Genomic DNA, 20,025 nt, shown 5'->3' with positions numbered 1-20,025 from the left:
GAAGCCCACATGAATATACTGGGAACATCACAGGAAAACACACACTTGACAGGGCTGGATCACACACTCATCCAGTCAGACAGTGGTCCAAGGATCACATTCAGGGCCCCAAAACATTGGAGCTCAGATTTTGACACTACCTGTACTGGCATCATGACCCCAGTCCAGTTTTTACCTGTTGCCACCATCTGGGCTGCTTGTTTGTGCTACTCAGTTGGAAGGTTTATTTTGAAACACAGGGATTTTTTTAAAAAAAGAGAAACTAGACCAAATACACTGAATGATCACTGGATTAGGAACCTCTATTTTGTATCTACACTCAATATCCATTTTATTACAGCTCACCATACAGGACTCGAGCAGCACTGCTGTATCTGATCCACCAATATTAGCACAACACACACTAACCGACCACCACATCACTGTCTCTGTAGCTCTGAGAATGATCCACCACCCAAATCCTACCTGCTCTGTGGGGTGGGCTCCTGACCATTAAAAACAGTTATAAGAAAATATGCAGAGAAACAAGTTGACTACAGTCTGTATCTGTAAAACTACAAAGTGCTGTTGTAGATACAAGTTAGTTCCTAATCCAGTGATCATTTATTGTATCTGTGCTAGGTCCTCTTTTTAAAATACTTTTAAAATGATACAAAAAAAAACTGTTCAGTGCAAACTTCAAATTCTATGATGACAGATGCTGGTTATACTTAGGAACACCACTGCACTAGGGGACGTGAGGACTTGAGGATAATTTCCCAACCAAGCTGGGAGGGTGAGAAAACTAACACATGCTTCCTCAGAGACATGTGAAGCCAGTCACTGCTTCTTTTAGAACTGCTACTAATGGCGTAGTACCCACTCTGTTTGGCTTTACTTGCTTTCTGGGACATGGTACCTTTTAGGTTTTCCACTACCAAGGCTCCCTCTCAAAAAAAAAGGGTTCGTCTTCAAAAAACAGTGTCTCGAACCAGATCACTGGCTTTAGAATTAAGTGTTGTTTACTCATTTTGCATTTGTGCATTGTTGTTTTTTTGTGGGACTGAACACAGCTTAGCCGTGTAAGAGTTTAGACAGATCAGTGTTTTTTTTTTTGTATTTTCTAGGTGCATTATTCAATTCTTGCTGGAGTCTTTCATCGGCCAAAAATCCAGGGAGGATTTGAACCTCTTCAAAAGACCATGGTGTAATTTTATGAACTGCTGTTGTGAGTTGGTTAGAAACAAATGTGATCTCTGTTGTAGCATGTAGATTTAACACACAGCTAGTTTGTGCTGTTTGTAAATGCTGCCTAGCAGTATGATGAGTGATGTGGAAAGGCCGCCATCCTACTCAACCAGAGCAAGTGAGGCCAATTATGCTCTCTTGGACTCCAAGCCTTGGCTGACTGAGGCATCAGCAGGGTTCAAACAGACAATCTCCAGTAAGTGTATACAGGGCCACATCAGTGTCACTGCCATGCTGAGAATGATTCACCACCAGATAACACCTGCTCAGTGATAGTTCTGTGGGATCCTGACCGCTAATGAACAGACTAAAGAAAGGCTATTTAATCCTTTTTGTTTCTACACTCATTGTCCATTTTATCAGATTCCACTTCCCGTTACCATAAAGGTGCAGTTTGTAGTTCTACTATTACAGACTGTAGTCCATGTGTTGCTCTGCTTGCTTTGTTAGTTTTCTTTCAGCCTGTTTCAGACCCCCTAATGAACCAAGACAGAGCAGGTATTATTTGTGTTGTGGATTCATCGCTGCAGTGAAGCTGAGGTGTTGGTGTTAGTGTGTGTTCTGCTGATTAAAGCGTATCAGACACAGCAGTGCTGCGGGACTGAGAAAAGTCCACTAACCAAACATTTGTGGTGTGTCTTATAGAGTGGAGTGTGGGCACAGTATTAAAAGAATTCCAGCACTGCTGTGATCCACTTGTATCAGTGCTACACACACTCTATAAACCATCATAATGCCAGTGTAATTTCTGTGCTGGAAATGATAAAATGCTCAGTGACTATAGAGATTACAGAGATTATTGTAATGTTCTGGCTGATCAATCTATATGGTAAGTGGGTCTGATGATGGTGGGTTTAGCAAATAAAGTTACCAGTGAGTATATGTTTGTTTATGGGCTGTACACTGATTTGTATTTTGATCATATTCTTTAATCTTGAGTGTAGTGTCCACTCTCAGGTCAGTTTAGTACAGATAAATAAGCTGACTCTGGCATTTTTCAGGAACCACATTAGATTATGATCTTCTGCACCTTATGATTTTTCCAATAGTTCCCACACTGATCAAAAAATAGAGATGCATGCAGCGCCACATTAGTGAGAGTGAAGTTTTATCCACTCATACCATGTCCAGTCTCCCTGACTAGAGGCAATCCTTCTACAGCGTAATCAATAGAGTCAGGATTACAGGAGGCGATCAGACTGGAGGGAACCTCAGCTTAAAGTTATTTCCCTAAACAGTCAGCAGGAGTACCGAACTTTGGTAAAATATGGGAACATACAGAATTATAAAGAAGGAAATAACTTTGATTCAAGTACTGATGAAATCACACCCTGTTAGCAGCTTGACTACTTTCAGCCTATTTGCATTTTAATTTAGTTCAGACACAGAAACTGTTTGAGAAAAAAAAAAGAAAATGTTTTCTCCCTCCTTTGCCAATGCAGCTGCAGAGGCACTAATGAACCGAATTTATGATTTAAAACTTGAACTTTTAACAGACTGCTAACTTCTCTGACTTACTTCCATCCATTTCTGTGCCTCTGATTAACCAGCAATGAATTAGAATTTCATATCAGAGGTGTTTAACATACAGTATGTGTGGGGCTTCATATTCTTTCACATTTTGTGCCTGGTGATGATAATGAATGATAATTAAATATGCCTTTAGCTTTTGACAAGCTCTTAAATGTGCATTATGATGTGAGCTTAATGTTTCAGTTCAGCAGATTCTGAGACTTGTAGAGCCTTGCCATTTAAGTAAGGCTGAAAGTATTTTTTATGGGAAGGCAATCTCGGCACTCTTAATGGGGGGAATTTATGGAAGACCATGAAGTCTCTTTTTTTTTAAAATTCATGGCCCTTGGATGGTGTATAGCCAGATTTTAAAACAAAAGCTTTACTCTTTGCAAATCGAGACAGAATACTTTAATTTTGCTTTACTACACATAGGGACCTGGAGGTTGTGGGTTTGATTCCCGCTCCGGGTGACTGTCTGTGAGGAGTTGGTGTGTTCTCCCTGTGTCCGCGTGGGTTTCCTCTGGGTGCTCCGGTTTCCTCCCATAGTCCAAAAACACACGTTGGTAGGTGGATTGGTGACTCCAAAGTGTCCGTAGGTGTGAGTGTGTGAGTGAATGTGTATGTGTGTGTGTGTGTGTGTCTGTGTTGCCCTATGAATGACTGGCGCCCCCTCCAGGGTGTATTCCCTGCCTTGCGCCCAGTGATTCCAGGTAGGCTCTGGACCCACCGCGACCCTGAATTGGATAAGTGCTTACAGATAATGTATGAATGAATGAATGTACTACACATAATTACACAGTGAATGTACAGTGAATGAAACAGATTCACTGTACAGATAAAAACACACTTTTACATTTTTCCTATTGGTTCTGATGTGAATTGACAAAAAATGCATCAAAAATGCTGTGGTTAGACAAGGTTTAACTGACAATAAACCAACACCATAAACCAAAGCACAATGACAATAAACCACATTGTAGACTACAATGACACAGCTTATATAGGGAACATGTTACGAACAGCTTTGAGCATGTTACATGACATGCTCAGGGTTTACATGTGTAGGGTGTGGCTAAAGGACGCAAGAAGAGATCATACAAGAAAACACAACAAGCCAGAACAGAACAGCTAAAATCCTAACGGAGGGGGGCTACATATAGTTTCACTGTCACACAGCTGCAGGGTCCTGGGTTCCTGGGTTCCTGGGTCTCCTTGTTTGCATGGGTTTCCTCAGGGTGCTCCTGTTTCCTCCAATCATCCAAAAACATATGAAGGTAGTTGTATTGTCAATGTGAGGAACTGTCCATAAGAAAGAGTGTGTGAGTGAGTTGGTAAATGTGTGAAATTGTCCACAACTGTGAGTATGTGAGTGACTGGGTGAGTGTCTTAATGCACTGTGACGGACTGGTGCCCTGTCCAGGATGTGTTCCTGCATTGATCATAGTGCCTAGAGATTCCAGATTGGTTCTGGATTCACTGTAACTCTGATGAGGATGAGGCAGTTATGGATGATGTATAAAATGAATAAAAATCCGTTTATACAGCATCATGTATGTTAAAGCACATACATGATGTTGTATGAAACTTTAACATTACTATAGTGCTGAATAAAACTGTAATGCTGTGCATAGTAATGTCTAATACAACTGAACTAATCTGTGCGTATCACTAAAGTACTACTGTGGTTATTTTAGCTTCTGCATGTTCAGATTTTAATTTAATGTCTACTTGCTGATTAAACAACACCAATGTAACAATAATAGAAAGTTTATTTTCTGCACGTCTGACAGAATTTTTAGCTTGAGCTATTAGTGAGAATTAGGTGAAATAAAATGACATGATGTTCTTGTAGTAAGGGGTTAAGCAGACACCACCACACTGCGCTGCAATCTGTTTCCATCTAATTGGAATGATTCATGGCCTGAGTGAGAGCGGGGGCTCATAGTAGTTCGTGACCCAGTGGTGGAGCCTGATCTGCTGCTGCTGACGGAAGCCCGTGAGGCTCGCTGACGGAGATTTTGGGATATGGGCCGGTGGAGATTTTTGTTGGAGGAGCCAGCTGCCATGGTGACCAGCCAGGGATGCTTAAGAGCTTGCTCTGCAGTCATTCTCTGCTCAGGGTTCTGGCTCAGCAGACGCTCTATGAAGTCTTTAGCCTGGTTAGATACAGAGCTCCATGGCTGGGCCAAGGTAACAGAAAGAGATGAGAGAGAGATAGACAGAGAGAGAGAGGTGTTAATTGGTTCTCACACACCTTACCTGGATTCCATCTCTCCTGTTGTAAAACATCTGACACATAAGCACTTGCAAATCAGCTGATGAGTCAGACAACTTTTGTTAGAGCAGATAAAACAACAGAATGGATCACAGAGGAGTAAACACTTGCATTGTGAGCATTTGTCTCTTTTATGTAGAGGAATTTAGTGAAGAATGGATACATTGACATTTGATTGAGCAATTAATAATAAGCATCATTTGTAAACAAGCTTATCATGTGGTAGAAATGCAACATATACAAAGCATATTTCATTAAGATTTTCTAAAAGTAGCTTTTTCTAACTGCCTTTAAATACTGTATGTTCTATGTCATCAGTTTATTACTAAACTTACAAATACAGTGGTCTGCTTATCTCAGTAAATGACCAGCTGCTTTTGAAAGATTAAACATACAAACCCATCAAAACATGACCATTTACTAACATTTTGAATTCAGACAGTTGCCTGAATATTACCTGATAAATATTCCGTAATTATTCCAGAATTAATTAGTCATGAAAATATATTTTAATAAAACTATTTATTGAACACATAAGGTTATTTACAGCTCAAATTATTATAATTATACACAAATTATTTACTCATTACTAATTTTGCTCACAAATAACATGTTTCTCTTCACTAGGGCAAAATAAATTGTTTGTTAATTAATTCTAATGAAGCAAACCTCAAAAATAAAATGTTATACAAACCGGATTCCAAAAAAGTTGGGACACTAAACAAATTGTGAATAAATACTGAATGCAATGATGTGGAGGTGCCAACATCTAGTATTTAATTCAGAATAGAACACAAATCACAGATCAAAAGTTTAAACTGAGAGAATGTATCATTTTAAGGGAAAAATATGTTGTTTCAAAATTTCCCAATTGGCGCCAACAAATCCCAAAAAAGTTGGGACAAGGCCATTTTTTACCACTGTGTGGCATCCCCCTTCTTCTTACAACACTCAACAGATGTCTGGGGACAGAGGAGACCAGTTTCTCAAGTTTAGAAATAGGAATGCTCTCCCATTCATGTCTAATACAGGCCTCTAACTGTTCAATCGTCTTGGGCCTTCTTTGTCACACCTTCCTCTTTATGATGCGCCAAATGTTCTCTATAGGTGAAAGATCTGGACTGCAGGCTGGCCATTTCAGTACCCAGATCCTTCTCCTACTTAGCCATGATGTTGTGATTGCTGCAGAAAGTGGTCTGGCATTATCTTGTTGAAAAATGCAGGGTCTTCCCTGAAAGAGATGACGTCTAGATGGGAGCATATGTTGTTCTAGAACCTGAACATAGTTCTCTGCAGTAATGGTGCCTTTCCTGACATGCAAGCTGCCCATGCCACAAGCACTCATGCAACCCCATACCATCAGTGATGCAGGCTTCTGAACGGAGCGTTGATAACAACTTGGATTATCCTTGTCCTCTCTGGTCCGGATGACATGGCGTCCCAGTGTTCCATAAAGAACTTCAAATCGTGACTCATCTGACCACAGAACAGTCTTCCAATTTGCCACAGTCCATTTTAAAAGACCCCTGGCCCAGTGCAAACGCCTGAGCTTGTGGAGCTTGCTTAGAAATGGCTTCCTCTTTGCACTGTAGAGTTTCAGCTGGCAACGGCGGATGGCATGGTGGATTGTGTTCACTGACAATGCTTTCTGTAGTATTCCTGAGCCCATTCTGTTATTTCCTTGACAGACTCATTCCTGTTTGAGGTGCAGTGACGTTTAAGGGCCCGTAGATCACGAGCATCCAGTAGAGTTTTACGGCCTTGACTCTTACGCACAGCAATTGTTCCAGATTCTCTGAATCTTTTGATGATGTTATGCACGGTTGATGATGATAACTGAAAAGTCTTTGTTATTTTACGCAGGGTAAGACCATTCTGGTATTGCTGCACTATCTTTCTGCGCAACAATGGTGGAATTGGTGATCCTCTTACCATCTTGGCTTCAGAGAGACACTGACACTCTGAGAAGCTCTTTTTATACCCAATCATGTTGTCAATTGACCTAATTAGTGTTAATTAATCTTCCAGCTGTTCGTTATATGCTCAGTTTCCTTTTTCCAGCCACTTATTGCTACTTGTCCCAACTTTTTTGGGATTTGTTGACACTGTGAAATTTTGAATCAACATATTTTTCCTTTAAAATGTTACATTTACTCAGATTAAACATTTGATCTGTCATCTATGTTCTATTACGAATAAAATATTGACATTTGCCACATCATTGCATTCAGTTTTTATTCACAATTTGTTTAGTGTCCCAACTTTTTTGGAATCCGGTTTGTATAAAAAAAAGAAATTACTTTTTACGTTTTATATCCCAGTGAAGTTTTAACAATTCCACTTTTACCTTGCCTTAACACTGCTATTATTATACACCTATTGCTACCAATTCTAGTTAATGTAAGCAATACCAACAGACAAGAGGAAAAACTAACATTTTAATGTTGAAGATGCCTGTAGCAGAGGTGACGAATAAGGCACTAACAAGGGCTTGGTCTGTGTTTTTGTTACAGATATAATACTGCAACAATACTCTTGAAAAATGATATAAAACTTTATTGGAAATGTATAAATTAGAAGATTTTAAATGGACTAATAGGGCTTTTTTCTCTGTGGTATCTTAGACACACCATTACTGGAACTTTGCGCATCTAGTAAAAGTTAGAATTATTACAGCACAGTTTTTGAACTGAGGTCTAGCGCTGAAATTTATGGTTAGCCATTCAATAGTAGCACTGCTACAACGTGATTCATAAATCACATTTCAAAGCTCTATTTTTTGGTCAGGACAAGCGTGGCTCAGTGTCATATTTCTATTTTTACACAACTTCACTTGCTGTGCTTTTCTTTTGTTGCTGAATTGCTGTTCTGTACACCATCTATCTATCTATCTATCTATCTATCTATCTATCTATCTATCTATCTATCTATCTATCTATCTATCTATCTATCTATCATCAGATAAGTATTACTACATGCATATAAATACTGTTCAAATACTGCATTATACTTTAGAGTTCTTTCTTATCCTATAATGCAATAAACTACTAGAAACATCATCAGTGCAGTTCTCCAGACAGTGTGAACAGTGATAGTGCCACAAGTAGTGTGGACAGTAATAGTGTGAATAGGTAGTGTTAACAACAGTAATGGTAAAAAACAATGTGTTTAGTGAATCTGATCGCTACAGGCAGGTAAACCACAAATAACACTTCAGAAACTCGGAAACTCGGAACCTAAAGGGTTACCAGGTCAAATTAAAATGGTTAAATACTGAACTTCATATAACTAGAAATCACTCATTCACTCTGTTAGCTGGATGTTCAGTCTTTAGCAGTTAGAAGATCCCCCAAGAACACTTTCTTAAATTGCATTGTCCAAAACCTATAGCATATGCTGTATTTTGAACATATGCTGTATTTTGAAACAGAATGCTGGTCAACCAGCTTGACCATGCACCAGACCAACATGATGCAGTACAAACAGTGTAAACCACAAATGATCATGACAATTTTGGCCGAAAAGCAAAGCAGATTGTGTGATATCATGTATTCTACAGATTACACAGTAAATATTTTCTAGTGATTTTCTAGCTGTGATGCAAGAAAAGTATTACATTCTGCATCATCAATTGTCAATAGCACCTTCCAAAGTAAATATGGCCGCATAAACAAAACATGCTCCTGGCTTAATAATAACCTTGAAAAAACAAAACACTGGAGTTGTCCTTGTTTCTGTAAAAAAGTGGAGTTCCTACATGCATTGCCTACCCAAAAGTACTTTGTGTAATAAAATTTGTTAGCCAACTATTTTCTTTATGTCTTTGTGGTTGCTAGCTTTCACAGTTTGTATATGTGTGGAACTATCAATGCCTTTATAAAGTTCTGTTCCCTTTTGGTGGATCACAGATGAGCCTCATAACACTAGTCATACTGTGGTTTTTGGATCCAAATTTATGACACTGTCAGAATTTCTCATCCACTCTTTTTGGTAACAGTGGGACTAAAACTGAATGGCATAGATCAGGGGTGTACAGAGTCTGGCCCCTGGGCCAAATGTGGCCCGCTGTAAGAATTTAATTGACCTGCGGCCTCACTTTTAAGAATACATCATTAGTGGTCCTCTGGCACTTGGCAGTTTTTTCTTTCACCTGCGCTAATGTATAGGATATTGCACCACTGTGTTAATGAACTAAGCTAAAATTAAACACCATTGATTTCTCTGGGCCAGCAAAGTAATTCACACTTGGTGATGGCTGCAGCAAAAAAATAACCCAAAAAACCAAAAACAAACAAATATAAAAAACGCAAAGTTGACAGTGAGAACCGGCAATTTCAAGAGAGAGGGAAGTATCTGCAGTAAAATGTTGGTTTTTGGACTCTTTTGATATCCTGCAGCAGTTAATGCTCTAAAATGAAATTCAGTACTTAATAAGCATGAACTGTTTTGTAAATATGGGTTTTTCATATTTTGAATAAACTGTTATAAATAATATATGAACAATATGTTTGGAAAAAGATGCTGGCCTTTAAGAATTTTGATATGATCCAGTTTGGCCCCCTTTGAAAAAAGTTTGGGCACCTCTGGCATAGATTATGTCATATTATGCTTTGCAAGCCCACATATCACAACTCATAACCAACAGATCTGCCCTGGCTATTGCAGCAAAATCATTATGAGCATAGCACACTGTAAACCAGCCTTTAGTCAATTTCACGATGACAAGTGATCATTTTTTGTAATAAATCTGTTTATGAAAGAGATATTTTTGTATACATCATTTGTTATGAAAAGCTTATGTAGGTGTCATGTAGCTCTATGAACAGTGTCCCACACTACAGTGTTACCATCCTCCTTTTACTGAGCTGCTACACTCACCTATTTTTTTCTTTTAAGAAGAATATATCTTCAGTGCACGCTAGCTAGAGCTGTTTAATCATGACAGATGCATAGAGCGAAAAGCACAATGTAGCAATAAGGAAACTCTGAGAGGACATCCTCTCAGTTTACACTGCTTTCATTCACAATGAAAAACCACCTTTATCTCTCAGTTTACACTGCTTTCATTCAGAAGTCTTCACTGGACAAGATTCCTATTGTGGATTATGTTAGGCACTGGCAATAAGTGCTGTATATTTCGACAAGCTGAAAAAAGTAGCTGACTCTAGACATGTATACATGGTAACAATATACAGGCTCTGAAGCAAAATAATAATAATAAAAAAGCTTAAGACCTGTTTCCCAGGCCATCTGTACCTAACACATGTTCCAAAAAGATGCATCAAGCAGAAAAGGAGGCCTAGTCCTGAATCATAATCCAACCTTATTTTCTGTCTGACTTTTTTCTCTATCTAACACACACACACGCACACACACATTCAGTCACCCTCATGGGCACACATTCTCTCTCTCACATAGTAATGGCAATTAATCATCCATGAAATTGACAATCGCAAGACTGTTGCTGACGAATGGAAAGAGCAGGCCTCACTCAAAGGCACATACACACTGCGCAGTTCTAGAAGAAAAAAAGAGAAAAGGACACAAATCCATAAGTCATTCTATGCCATTTCTCCAGCAAAAGGGAAGAGCTCCTTCTCAATACTTTTATAGAGGCATTGAAAAAAATTCTTACATCAATAAAACATTGAGGGAATGAAACGTCTAACCATGGGCCGCTCTGCCATCATTTATCATTCTCTGTCTTGTTGGGCAGATCTTTATTAATTTGCTTAAATATATAAGTGAGGTAAGGGTCTTTGCTTAATTTGTGCATGTTTGTGAGTGTGTCAACTAATATCTTCTTTATAAGCAATGGCTAAGGTTCTAATAACATACCAAAACATAGCTTTCAAACTCAAACTTGAGCTGAAAACATAAAAGTTGCTCTATAAGAACATGTTTATCTTATTTTCTATTGTTTTGAACTTGTTTGTATACACCGTAAAAATATCTGTGAATTTTACGGTGGGAAAACTGTAAAACCATGACAGTAAATGACTGTAAACTCTAAAAAGGTTGAAAATAAAAAAATACTGTTATCAGCCAAAATACAAATTTTTACATCTCTTTACTGTAAAAATACACTATTTCACTGTTAAACGCACAAACTATTATGGGCGGTACAAGTGTCCAAGTACTGGGAGGAGCTGAGACTCATTAGGGAGCTCCCAGCATGCCTTGAGTTCTCCATATTTTCTGTGATTTTCAGAGTTTCCTTGTTTGTTTCTGTTTTGAGACTTTTTGATTTTGGGTTGCATTGGGGTGATTATTTTGTGTATTGTGTGTGTGTGTTTGTGTTTCTGTGCATGTTGTGACGAGATGTGTGTTGGTCAGGAAAATTCATCATCAGCCTGTTCTGAGTGCTGGAGAGTGGCACCCAGATACTGCACATTCCTTTGGTCCTTTCAGAAAAATCTCTTTTTAAGGGCTGATTATAGGATTTGACTATATCTAAATATGGCTACATCTCAGTCTCCATTCTCTCATTTTTTACACAATTTACATGTTCATTTTATGGAAAAACAATGTTTCTATGTTATTTTTATGTAAATACATTGTTTTTAACGTGTATATTTGTTTTTTTAACAGAAAATTACTGTAAACAAAACAGTTCTTAAATGTTACATTTATGATTGTGAAAAACGTGACCATATATTCACAGCTGCCAGTTTTTCCACTGTAAATTTTACATATTTAACCTATATGTCCAGTCAAAATGTAAATAATAAATTATGATAAAACATATTTGCTGCCGTTGTTTTACTGTTATGTCTGTTGTTTACTATACAGACTAGTCTGATTATGACTCTAAAAGTCATTCAGCTTTATTATTGTCATCACAGATATGTTGAGGGAGAATGAAATATTTCCAAGACACGGTGCTAACATCAGTTCTATCTAAATGCAGAACTGTAAGTTTCCAGTGTTTCTGCACTGCTGCAGAACAGTCCCCATGTAGAAAGGACTGTTAGTCGTTTGCCTGCAGCACTGAATGATGAAAAGGTATCTCTGGCTGCTGATTGGCTTAATAAAAGTAATGACCAATGAGAAGCTCATTCACTGTTTAGGAGCCATGGAGTATCTAAGTGAGAATCCAGCTTAGTGAGAGTAGCCGTAACTCTCCCTGTCTCAAACAAATCATCCGTATTAACAGTCTTACCACAAAAATATAGAACAAAATGCATTCCGTATCTGTTCAATACGAAACAGGTCTTAGGTTTCTGAATACGGGACGATTCTATAGTTTACGGACTGCATAGTTGAACTGCGTTTGTAAGGTCTTCATCAGCAACAGTTAACGATGTCACATTTCTCAGAAGCAATTGAATAAAGAATTAAGTGCTTCTGATTTGATAAATCAGCCCTTAGTAAAGTCCTTGATGTCCATTCATCAGCTTACACATGAATAAATGGTTATACAGATAAAACTGTTGTTTTGTTTATCTCATTTATTCATAGCCCCGTCACTCAGTTAATGTGAGTCGTGTACAATCTCATGTGAATTGAAAGGAAATGTTTTAATCAAATTTTTTCCTATATTTTCATTAAGATATTAATAAAAACATAAACACTGCATATAAATATGATGCGGGCACATTCATAGAGTTCTATATAATCTATAGAAGAAGCTGGCTAACATATAGCTAACATAGAGTTAATTACCAGAAGAGTTTAGTACGCTGAGGGAATTAACCTTCACATTCCTTGAATAATACTAACAGGAATGTGCTGGAAATCATCACTATGCAAAGAAACATAGCTGATGTGTTTAATCTATAAATCATTTGTAGACATCCTCTACCTATTCACAAGTAATGGACCAATAGAATGCCTCAAAAAGATTTGGGGGGAAAATTAAGAGCATTTTTAGGGCTATAATGAAAAGATGTTATTGACTCTAACTTGAGTGGAGTACGTATTTCTGCAAATTAATTCATAAATATTAGCTATATCTATATATCAGTTCAGTTCAGCTTAACCAATAACCTACCCACTGTATACGGTCTTATTGATATTTTGACCACAGCCCCAAGGGTTACATTTGTGTGTGTGTGTGTGTGTGTGTGTGTGCAGACATAATGTGAGAAGAAGGTAATAAAAGCTTTCTGGTACAATCAGAATGTGTCCCTCCAACTGCTTCCTCTATCCTCTCCCTCCTCCTCTTTCTCACCCCCTCACCACCACCCCCACTCAGGTAAACAGCCTCAGGCCAGGCGGGTCACACCTGAGACACTCTGCATCCACCAGCTGTAGGAGGGCTAGTATGTGTGTCAGGAGCCTCCAGGCTGTTTACATGCCTGACCAGACTTCACCTCCCTCACACACACACGCACACACACACACACACACACACACACACACACACACAGTATTTGGCCTCTGGTTGACACTTGGATGTTGCCTGGTCCCCGTTCCAATGCCTGCCTCTTTTTAGCTGTCTTTTACTGACACCCCCGTTAGACCCATGCATACTGTTTCTACACTACTCTGGTTTGTTAAGATTCAGTCCAGGCTCTTTATCCTCTTCAACTACAGTGGTGAGTATTTTATAAACCAGTAAAGACTGGAACACTCACAGCAAGCAATGCCTTAGATTCCTTCTACACTGCTTCGTGGCCAGTACATCACAATCGAAACACTAAAAGGACCCTTTGAAAGGTGCTGACTTTATTTTCTTCTCAAAAACAATAAATCAGATAGAAAGACAAAGATAGTTTTTGCTGTTGGCTGCCACTCCAATATTTCTCCTGAGGAAAAAGAGTCAAGAAGTCTCAGATGTGTCTCTGGAGGTGTAATCATGATCTCACACTGTGTTCAAATTTGCAAACTCTCTTCTCTTCTTTATCTCCACTGTGTCTTGTGTTTTCTTTATATTTAATACTGTTTCTCTTAAGGAATTTTAGGAGAATGATCATTAGGTCTCCTGAGCCATATGGCCAATATATGTTTCCCCAGGTATTTGTGGAATAGCTAGATAACATATAGAAGTTGTTTCATAGTGGGGTGGCACTATGGCGTCAGATCCATGTCAAAAATCATGAGTGTGTAAAACCATTTCTCGTGAGGAAAAATCACTGGTCGCGGGGAAATTATACTTGTATTCGCGCGAAGAGAAGTACATTCTCCCGCGAAGAGGAGCCAAATGAATTTAATTTGGTGCATGAGTCAAGTAGTGATTGATTTTGACAGTCCGGGGGCTGGGTAAGACCGTATCTGTCATGCTACTGTGCAGTTGGCTTAAAAAAGGAACGTCCCTCGATGTTCAAAATAGGTCTAAAAGTAGTCTGTCCATCAAGGACATATTTTAAACGTCAATGGACGTCCAAAATCCATCTTAATAAGCAAATTAAGTGGTGACCAATTGATAACGTCAATGGACGTCCAACATACGTCTAATAGTCGTCTTTTCCACTTTCATTTACAACCTTAAGAAAACGTTGATTAGACGGCAGTCATTACTTTATTTAAACGTCGAAGCAACAGCTAAATGTTTACTGGGTTTCGGTTTGAAGTGGAGAAAATGGAAAACAGGAGACAGTTTACCTATTATCTACTGTCAGATTTGAAAACAGAAAAGAAACTAACAAAGAAATTAAACAGGGCAATGACTGTGTGTTTTCTGGGCTGTGCTCTGACCAATTGAATTCCACTTGAATTACATCCGAATCAGAATTAATTATTCACACATATCATGACAACATAAAGCTTCTCCCCATGTCAAAACCCTCTCGCCTACATTTCCACTTGGTCTCGCACATTTTCACTCGGTTTCGCGTGCAGTTTCGCTCGTAGTTTCAGTCTGCACAACGTTTGTCATAAACGGGCTTCATACAAAAACATGTTGGTAGGAGGATTGGCTACTCACAATGTCCATAGGTGTGAATTAATGCATGAGTGTATGCCACCCTGCGAAGGACTGGTGCCCCCTGCAGGGTGTGTTCCCAAATGTGATTCTGGGTAGGCTCTGCAAGAAACCAGTTTACGGATCAAAAGTTTTCAAAGGAACTATGCTAGTAATTATAGCTCATGCAGAGCCTATATTAAAATGAGGCCTGACTGAGGCACATGGAAACGAGCAGATCTTGACACCTGTGTTTTGCAGATTAACTTGATATCTTCACTTAGAACAGAAGGTCAATTAACTGCTTCATCCTGATCAGGGTCACAGTGTGTACGGAGCCTACCCAGAATCACAAGGCACAAGGCAGGGACACACTGGACAGAGTGTCTGTACATCACAGGGCATCACAAACTCACCACTCGTTCACATCAATTTTTGAGCTTTTTTTTAATCTTTGGACAATATTTGAACCCAGGAATATGACACTTCCTGTTTTGCTACATCATTCGAACATGACTGTTATCCTCTACATAGTATGAAAATTCCATGATGAATGGGTCCAATAGAAATGTTCCAAAATTACTTTTAATGTCTTTTTACACTTACTTCCCTTGAAAGTTAAGAAGGTATGTTTCACTTGTCACTAGTATCTTCAGTTACAGTAGTTAGTGAGTAACTCATAGTAGTTAACCTAAAGATTAAAGATGAATTATAAGTGAAGAGTAAATTACCTGGAGCTATATATGGCTTTTACTCATTTCTATACCTTGAGACTTAAAGCTGTTTAAAGCTTATATTGTTTTCGACATAATTAATAAAATATAAGCCATAAGGCTTAAGAATTAAGGTAGCTGATGTTGATGTATGAATGAAGATATATAAACAATATTTATCCACCCATAATATAATAACTTGCCTAGGCACGTTCATCTACATCAGCACAGACACACAAACACATCCACCCACACCTGACCTTGCTGTCATCTTACACAGATGGTGAAGACCTTGAAAAAGCGCAGTTAAATAGGAAAGAGTGAGACAGAGAGAGACAGAAATAGGGAGAGAGAGAGAGAGAGAGAGAGAGAAAACATCATAGATCATGACACTCACTTGGCCGTGGAAACTGTAGCTGCCCCTGAGGATGGCCTTGAAGAGGCGTGGCCGGCTGTGCTGGTCGAAGGGCATGGATCCACTCAGCAGGATGTAAGAGATGACGCCCAGTGCCCACATGTCTACTGCACTGCCATAGGGTTTCCCCGCCAACATCTCAGGGGCTAAATACTCAGGTGTTCCACACAGCGTCCTCAGTGCCCAGTCTTGTTTACTTCGGCAAGTGGATAAAATGGTGGGAGATGCAGTTGTGAAGCTATTGAGACTTATGTCCTGGCTGTTAGGATCTCCACCCTGTTTGCTCTCTGGACTGTTAGTTTGTCTTCTACAGTTCAATTTGACGTGAGAAAATTGGCTTTGTCTCTCTGGCCTGACTCTATCTGCTCTTTCCCCTTCCACACCAAGGTTGCAATGTTTATAACTTTCCAAACCATCTGGCTGACTTCCCCCTAGCCTGTCCCTTTTAGTAACCCCGGAGACTGCAGTGCCGCAGCCCCCCTCATTCTCCACACCACTATCTTTTCCTGTTCCATCAAATCCCAAGCTTTCATCTATTTCCCTTTCATCTCCTGTGCTGACCGGACACCCATTCGCATCTCCTCTCTCATCTCCTCCAACGGCAACACCCCTTCCCTGGCTGCTCTCTCTGGCTTTTCCATCATCTACTAATCTTCTGCAATCACCAATAGTGTCCTTAGCCTTTATATTTATAATAGCGCAACTTCTAGCACCACCAGTAGCCCTATCATCATCGTCTATGTGTGACATAGCACAATCTACAATCTTTCGTCCACTTCCAGCTTCACAACTGTCCCTTATTGTTGTATCTCCTTTTCCCACAGTGAAGCTACTGCTCCCCCAGCAGGCCAGTCCAAAGTCTGTTATGACCAATCGCGAGTCCTGACCTGGGTGGTAGTACAGCAGATTCTCAGGTTTTAGGTCTCTGTGAGTGACCCCCAGTGCGTGGAGGTAGCGCAGGCCACTTGACACCATGATTAATGCCCTGGAGACAAGGGTTGGAGTATGATATGACAAAATATGAGTGTAAGGATTCCATAAATTCATAATTAATAATTGAATCTTTTGTATTCTTGGTATGTCTATATATATAGTTTATTAAATAATGCTAGCAAACCTGGTAGCGTCTCGCTCTGTGAAGGAGCCTCTAGCGATCACCCGCTCCAACAGTTCTCCTCCTGTGGCAAGCTCCAGGACGAGGTAAACACGATGTTGTGTTTCAAAAACCTCTGTCAGGCGGATGATATTAGGATGATGGACTCTCTGTAGGACCCCCAGCTCTGCACAACATGACTCACGACCCTCCTGACCTCTGACTTCCAAGAGTTTGATGGCAAAAGGCTGGCAGCTAAGTCGGTGCTCAACACGTACCACGTAGCTGAAGCTTCCCCGGCCAATCAGTGCCTTGATGTCATACCTGAAAAATATTATTCATCATTATGGGCAGCCCATGGTTATGACATTGAGGGGGTGGGATTTGGGGGAGGTGGGGTGGGTAATGGAGAACCCCTGTTGACTTCCACTTATATTAAAATGTCTAAAAGCATTTTTAAGCACTAATGATTATCTTTCTATACCTGCATGGAAGCCTCAGATAACCTGCTCTCAGGTTATTATAATTCGCACCATTTGTATTCATTAAATACACAATTACCACAGCAGGTCATGGATCTGTATGCAGTCTGCAGTCTGACCGTCTGCTAAGCCACTCTCACATTTTCTTAGAAAGCTGGTCTCCAAGATTCTGGAGCTTTAAATACTCCAGGCCCTGCTGTGAAGAGAGCTGCTGAAGAAGGACGGTCATTTTATCATGTCCCCAGGAGGCCATATCAACCTGACAAATGACAATGAACTAAGGGCAGCATGGCCCAGCTGGGTGGCCACATGTGAGTTGCTTACAAATATTAGAAACTTTCTGGTAATATATTCTCCATTCACAAGGCTTAAACACATATTTATTAGGCATTATATGGTATATACATGCATGTATCCCTATAAAACCTTTCATACAACAGTTAGTTCTGACCATGTAATTTGATAGAACAAGATAACAGCACTGGGACTTGTAACTCTGCACACATGACTCTGCTTTAGAGGTGTGTTCTGTTAATCACTTTTTAAACACGATCAAACAAGAGAAAGTTTTAAAGTGGTGAGCAGGTGGATCAAAATAATATCATCATTTATTACCACTTAGTAAGATTTATTATTGTATTATAAAAGAAACTTCATACTCAGTGTCACCACCGCTGTGTTTGTCTTCATCATAAAAGCACTCCTTCCCATTTGATATTACTTAAATAATGTTTAACAATGTTAAATTTATACTAGGCATCAGCAGGTTATATAGAAGTCTCATAATGCGTTATTAATGCATGTATAAAGCCTTATGAATACCAGATTCATATGAGGTGTTAGAGAAAGTTTGAAATTATGATATTCTTCTGGAGCCAATGATGACTGCAGGGCTTTAATACATAAGATGCTGCCTTGCATGCTTGTACAGATAGATTTTCCTTATCGTGAAACCATGCAAATAATATTACTTGGCAGGATCAAAATGTGAAAAGAACCAAAAGGTTTATGCCTGTCTGGACTAATTATCAATATGAACTGAAGAAATATAGTTAATCATGAGCACTTCCTCGCCACTTCTGGTGGTGCTATTAGACCTGCCAGTGTAACCTTATTTATTTAGAGAATTTGTCTGTGGATTTCACCTGGCCGTGACACGGGGGTCAAACTTTGTCCGAAACTTTACTTCAGCTTTGTTGGCTTGTCTCTTCCTGGAAGCACCTCCATCGCTGACAGGGCCTTGGGATGTACTCCACAGGTAAGGCGCTCTCTTCTGTTTCTTCAAGTCTTCATCAATATCCCTTTTCTTGAGGTCCATGAAAGACTTCATAAAACTGAAATAACTGTTCTTTGAGGGAGCTTCTGGCAGTAGCCCTACTTTGCTAGAACTTGTGCCCATGGTGAACGTTCACCAGACAACAACTGAATGCTACTGTATGCTATTGGTTGTGGACCTGCCAGCCTACATAGCAACTCTTTACGTTTTGTTGACAATAGCTTAACCAATCAACAATAAGGAAAAACATGCATGTGTTATAATGCCCTGCCCCCACACACCTGCAGGCAATGCCACCAAGCAGGTGCAGATGTCACTCAGTTGCTAACTGTTTGATCCCTTTGTTTTCTGAAATTGGCCATACTGGGTCTGGGAGCTTAGCTGATATGTTTATGTTAGTTTATTGGCTTAATGGCACAGGAACCAGGGATGTACATAGGATAATGAGGCTGAAAATAAAGAGGATTTAAGGACCACAAAGAAGGTTAAAGAACAAAGTAAAGAGATTTTACCTTGGTATAAAAATGCAATTTTTATGATAAATTAAAATGTCATTTAACCAAAAATAGCGGACAGTTCATTCTGTATTTATTTCATTGTTGTTATTTTATGTGTTTTATTCTTTTTTGAGTCATCATTTTGGGGCATTCTGAATTGTGCATGTACAATTTATTGCATCAATACTTAAAATCCTTCTAATCCTTCTAAAAAGACCAGTATTCTCTCCCTGTGTAACTTGATGTGTCTATCTTCTTTATGAATGGGCCTGGTAAATTCAAAAATAGTAATGCTTTTGAACTTTGGTGTTGTTGGACTAAAATCAAACATCAACACTTGCCTCATGAGAAGAGTCAGTCTGGAAATAATTTATGTAATTTATTGAAGGTAATCGAAGAGTAGCCAAAAATATAGTTGAAGACAACCAGAGAATTTATGAATAAAACATTTGGTGGCCAGATGTCGGAATGTTTTCTGACAGAACATTGTTGGAAAGTTCTTAATTTTATATTAATTCTGTATTTTATTCGGATCCTCTTATACTTTGTTTTAGGTTACTGTGAACTCTTTCAGAGGTGTTTGTCTCTTCTCTGCCTGTGTATCACTGGTCTATAACTTTGATGCTTGGGGGGAAGATTATTTATGGAACAACTGAGTACATTTCTCTGTACAAATCTCAGTACATTT

At 39.2% G+C, this 20,025-nt stretch overlaps 1 protein-coding gene across 1 annotated transcript; it reads right to left on the bottom strand.

Annotated features, from left to right (window-relative positions):
• Positions 1-4,601: 4,601 nt before the first annotated feature.
• si:ch211-27e6.1 (serine/threonine-protein kinase H1) lies at positions 4,602-18,963 on the bottom strand. Its single transcript, XM_066663090.1, has 5 exons — positions 18,710-18,963; positions 17,107-17,406; positions 16,823-16,974; positions 15,972-16,177; positions 4,602-4,922 (listed from the first exon to the last, which is right to left on the bottom strand). The coding sequence occupies exons 1-5, from the start codon at positions 18,961-18,963 to the stop codon at positions 4,602-4,604; spliced, it is 1,233 nt and encodes a 410-aa protein (XP_066519187.1).
• Between the last annotated feature and the right edge of the window lie 1,062 nt (positions 18,964-20,025).

Source organism: Hoplias malabaricus, chromosome 3, assembly GCF_029633855.1.
Source record: "Hoplias malabaricus isolate fHopMal1 chromosome 3, fHopMal1.hap1, whole genome shotgun sequence".
NCBI classification, from domain to species: Eukaryota; Metazoa; Chordata; class Actinopteri; order Characiformes; family Erythrinidae; genus Hoplias; species Hoplias malabaricus.
Note: the sequence above shows the minus strand (reverse complement) of the source record. Positions and strands in the feature narration are given on the sequence as shown.

Excerpts from the sequence above, each read along its gene's own strand:
- si:ch211-27e6.1 (XM_066663090.1), bottom strand. The coding sequence starts at position 18,963 with ATGGGCACAAGTTCTAGCAAAGTAGGGCTACTGCCAGAAGCTCCCTCA. Across the intron at positions 16,178-16,822 it reads ACTGGCCTGCTGGGGGAGCA|ACTGGGCACTGAGGACGCTG; the intron begins GTAGCTTCACTG and ends GAAGTAAACAAG. Across the intron at positions 4,923-15,971 it reads GCTACAGTTTCCACGGCCAA|CCATGGAGCTCTGTATCTAA; the intron begins GTGAGTGTCATG and ends ACCTTGGCCCAG.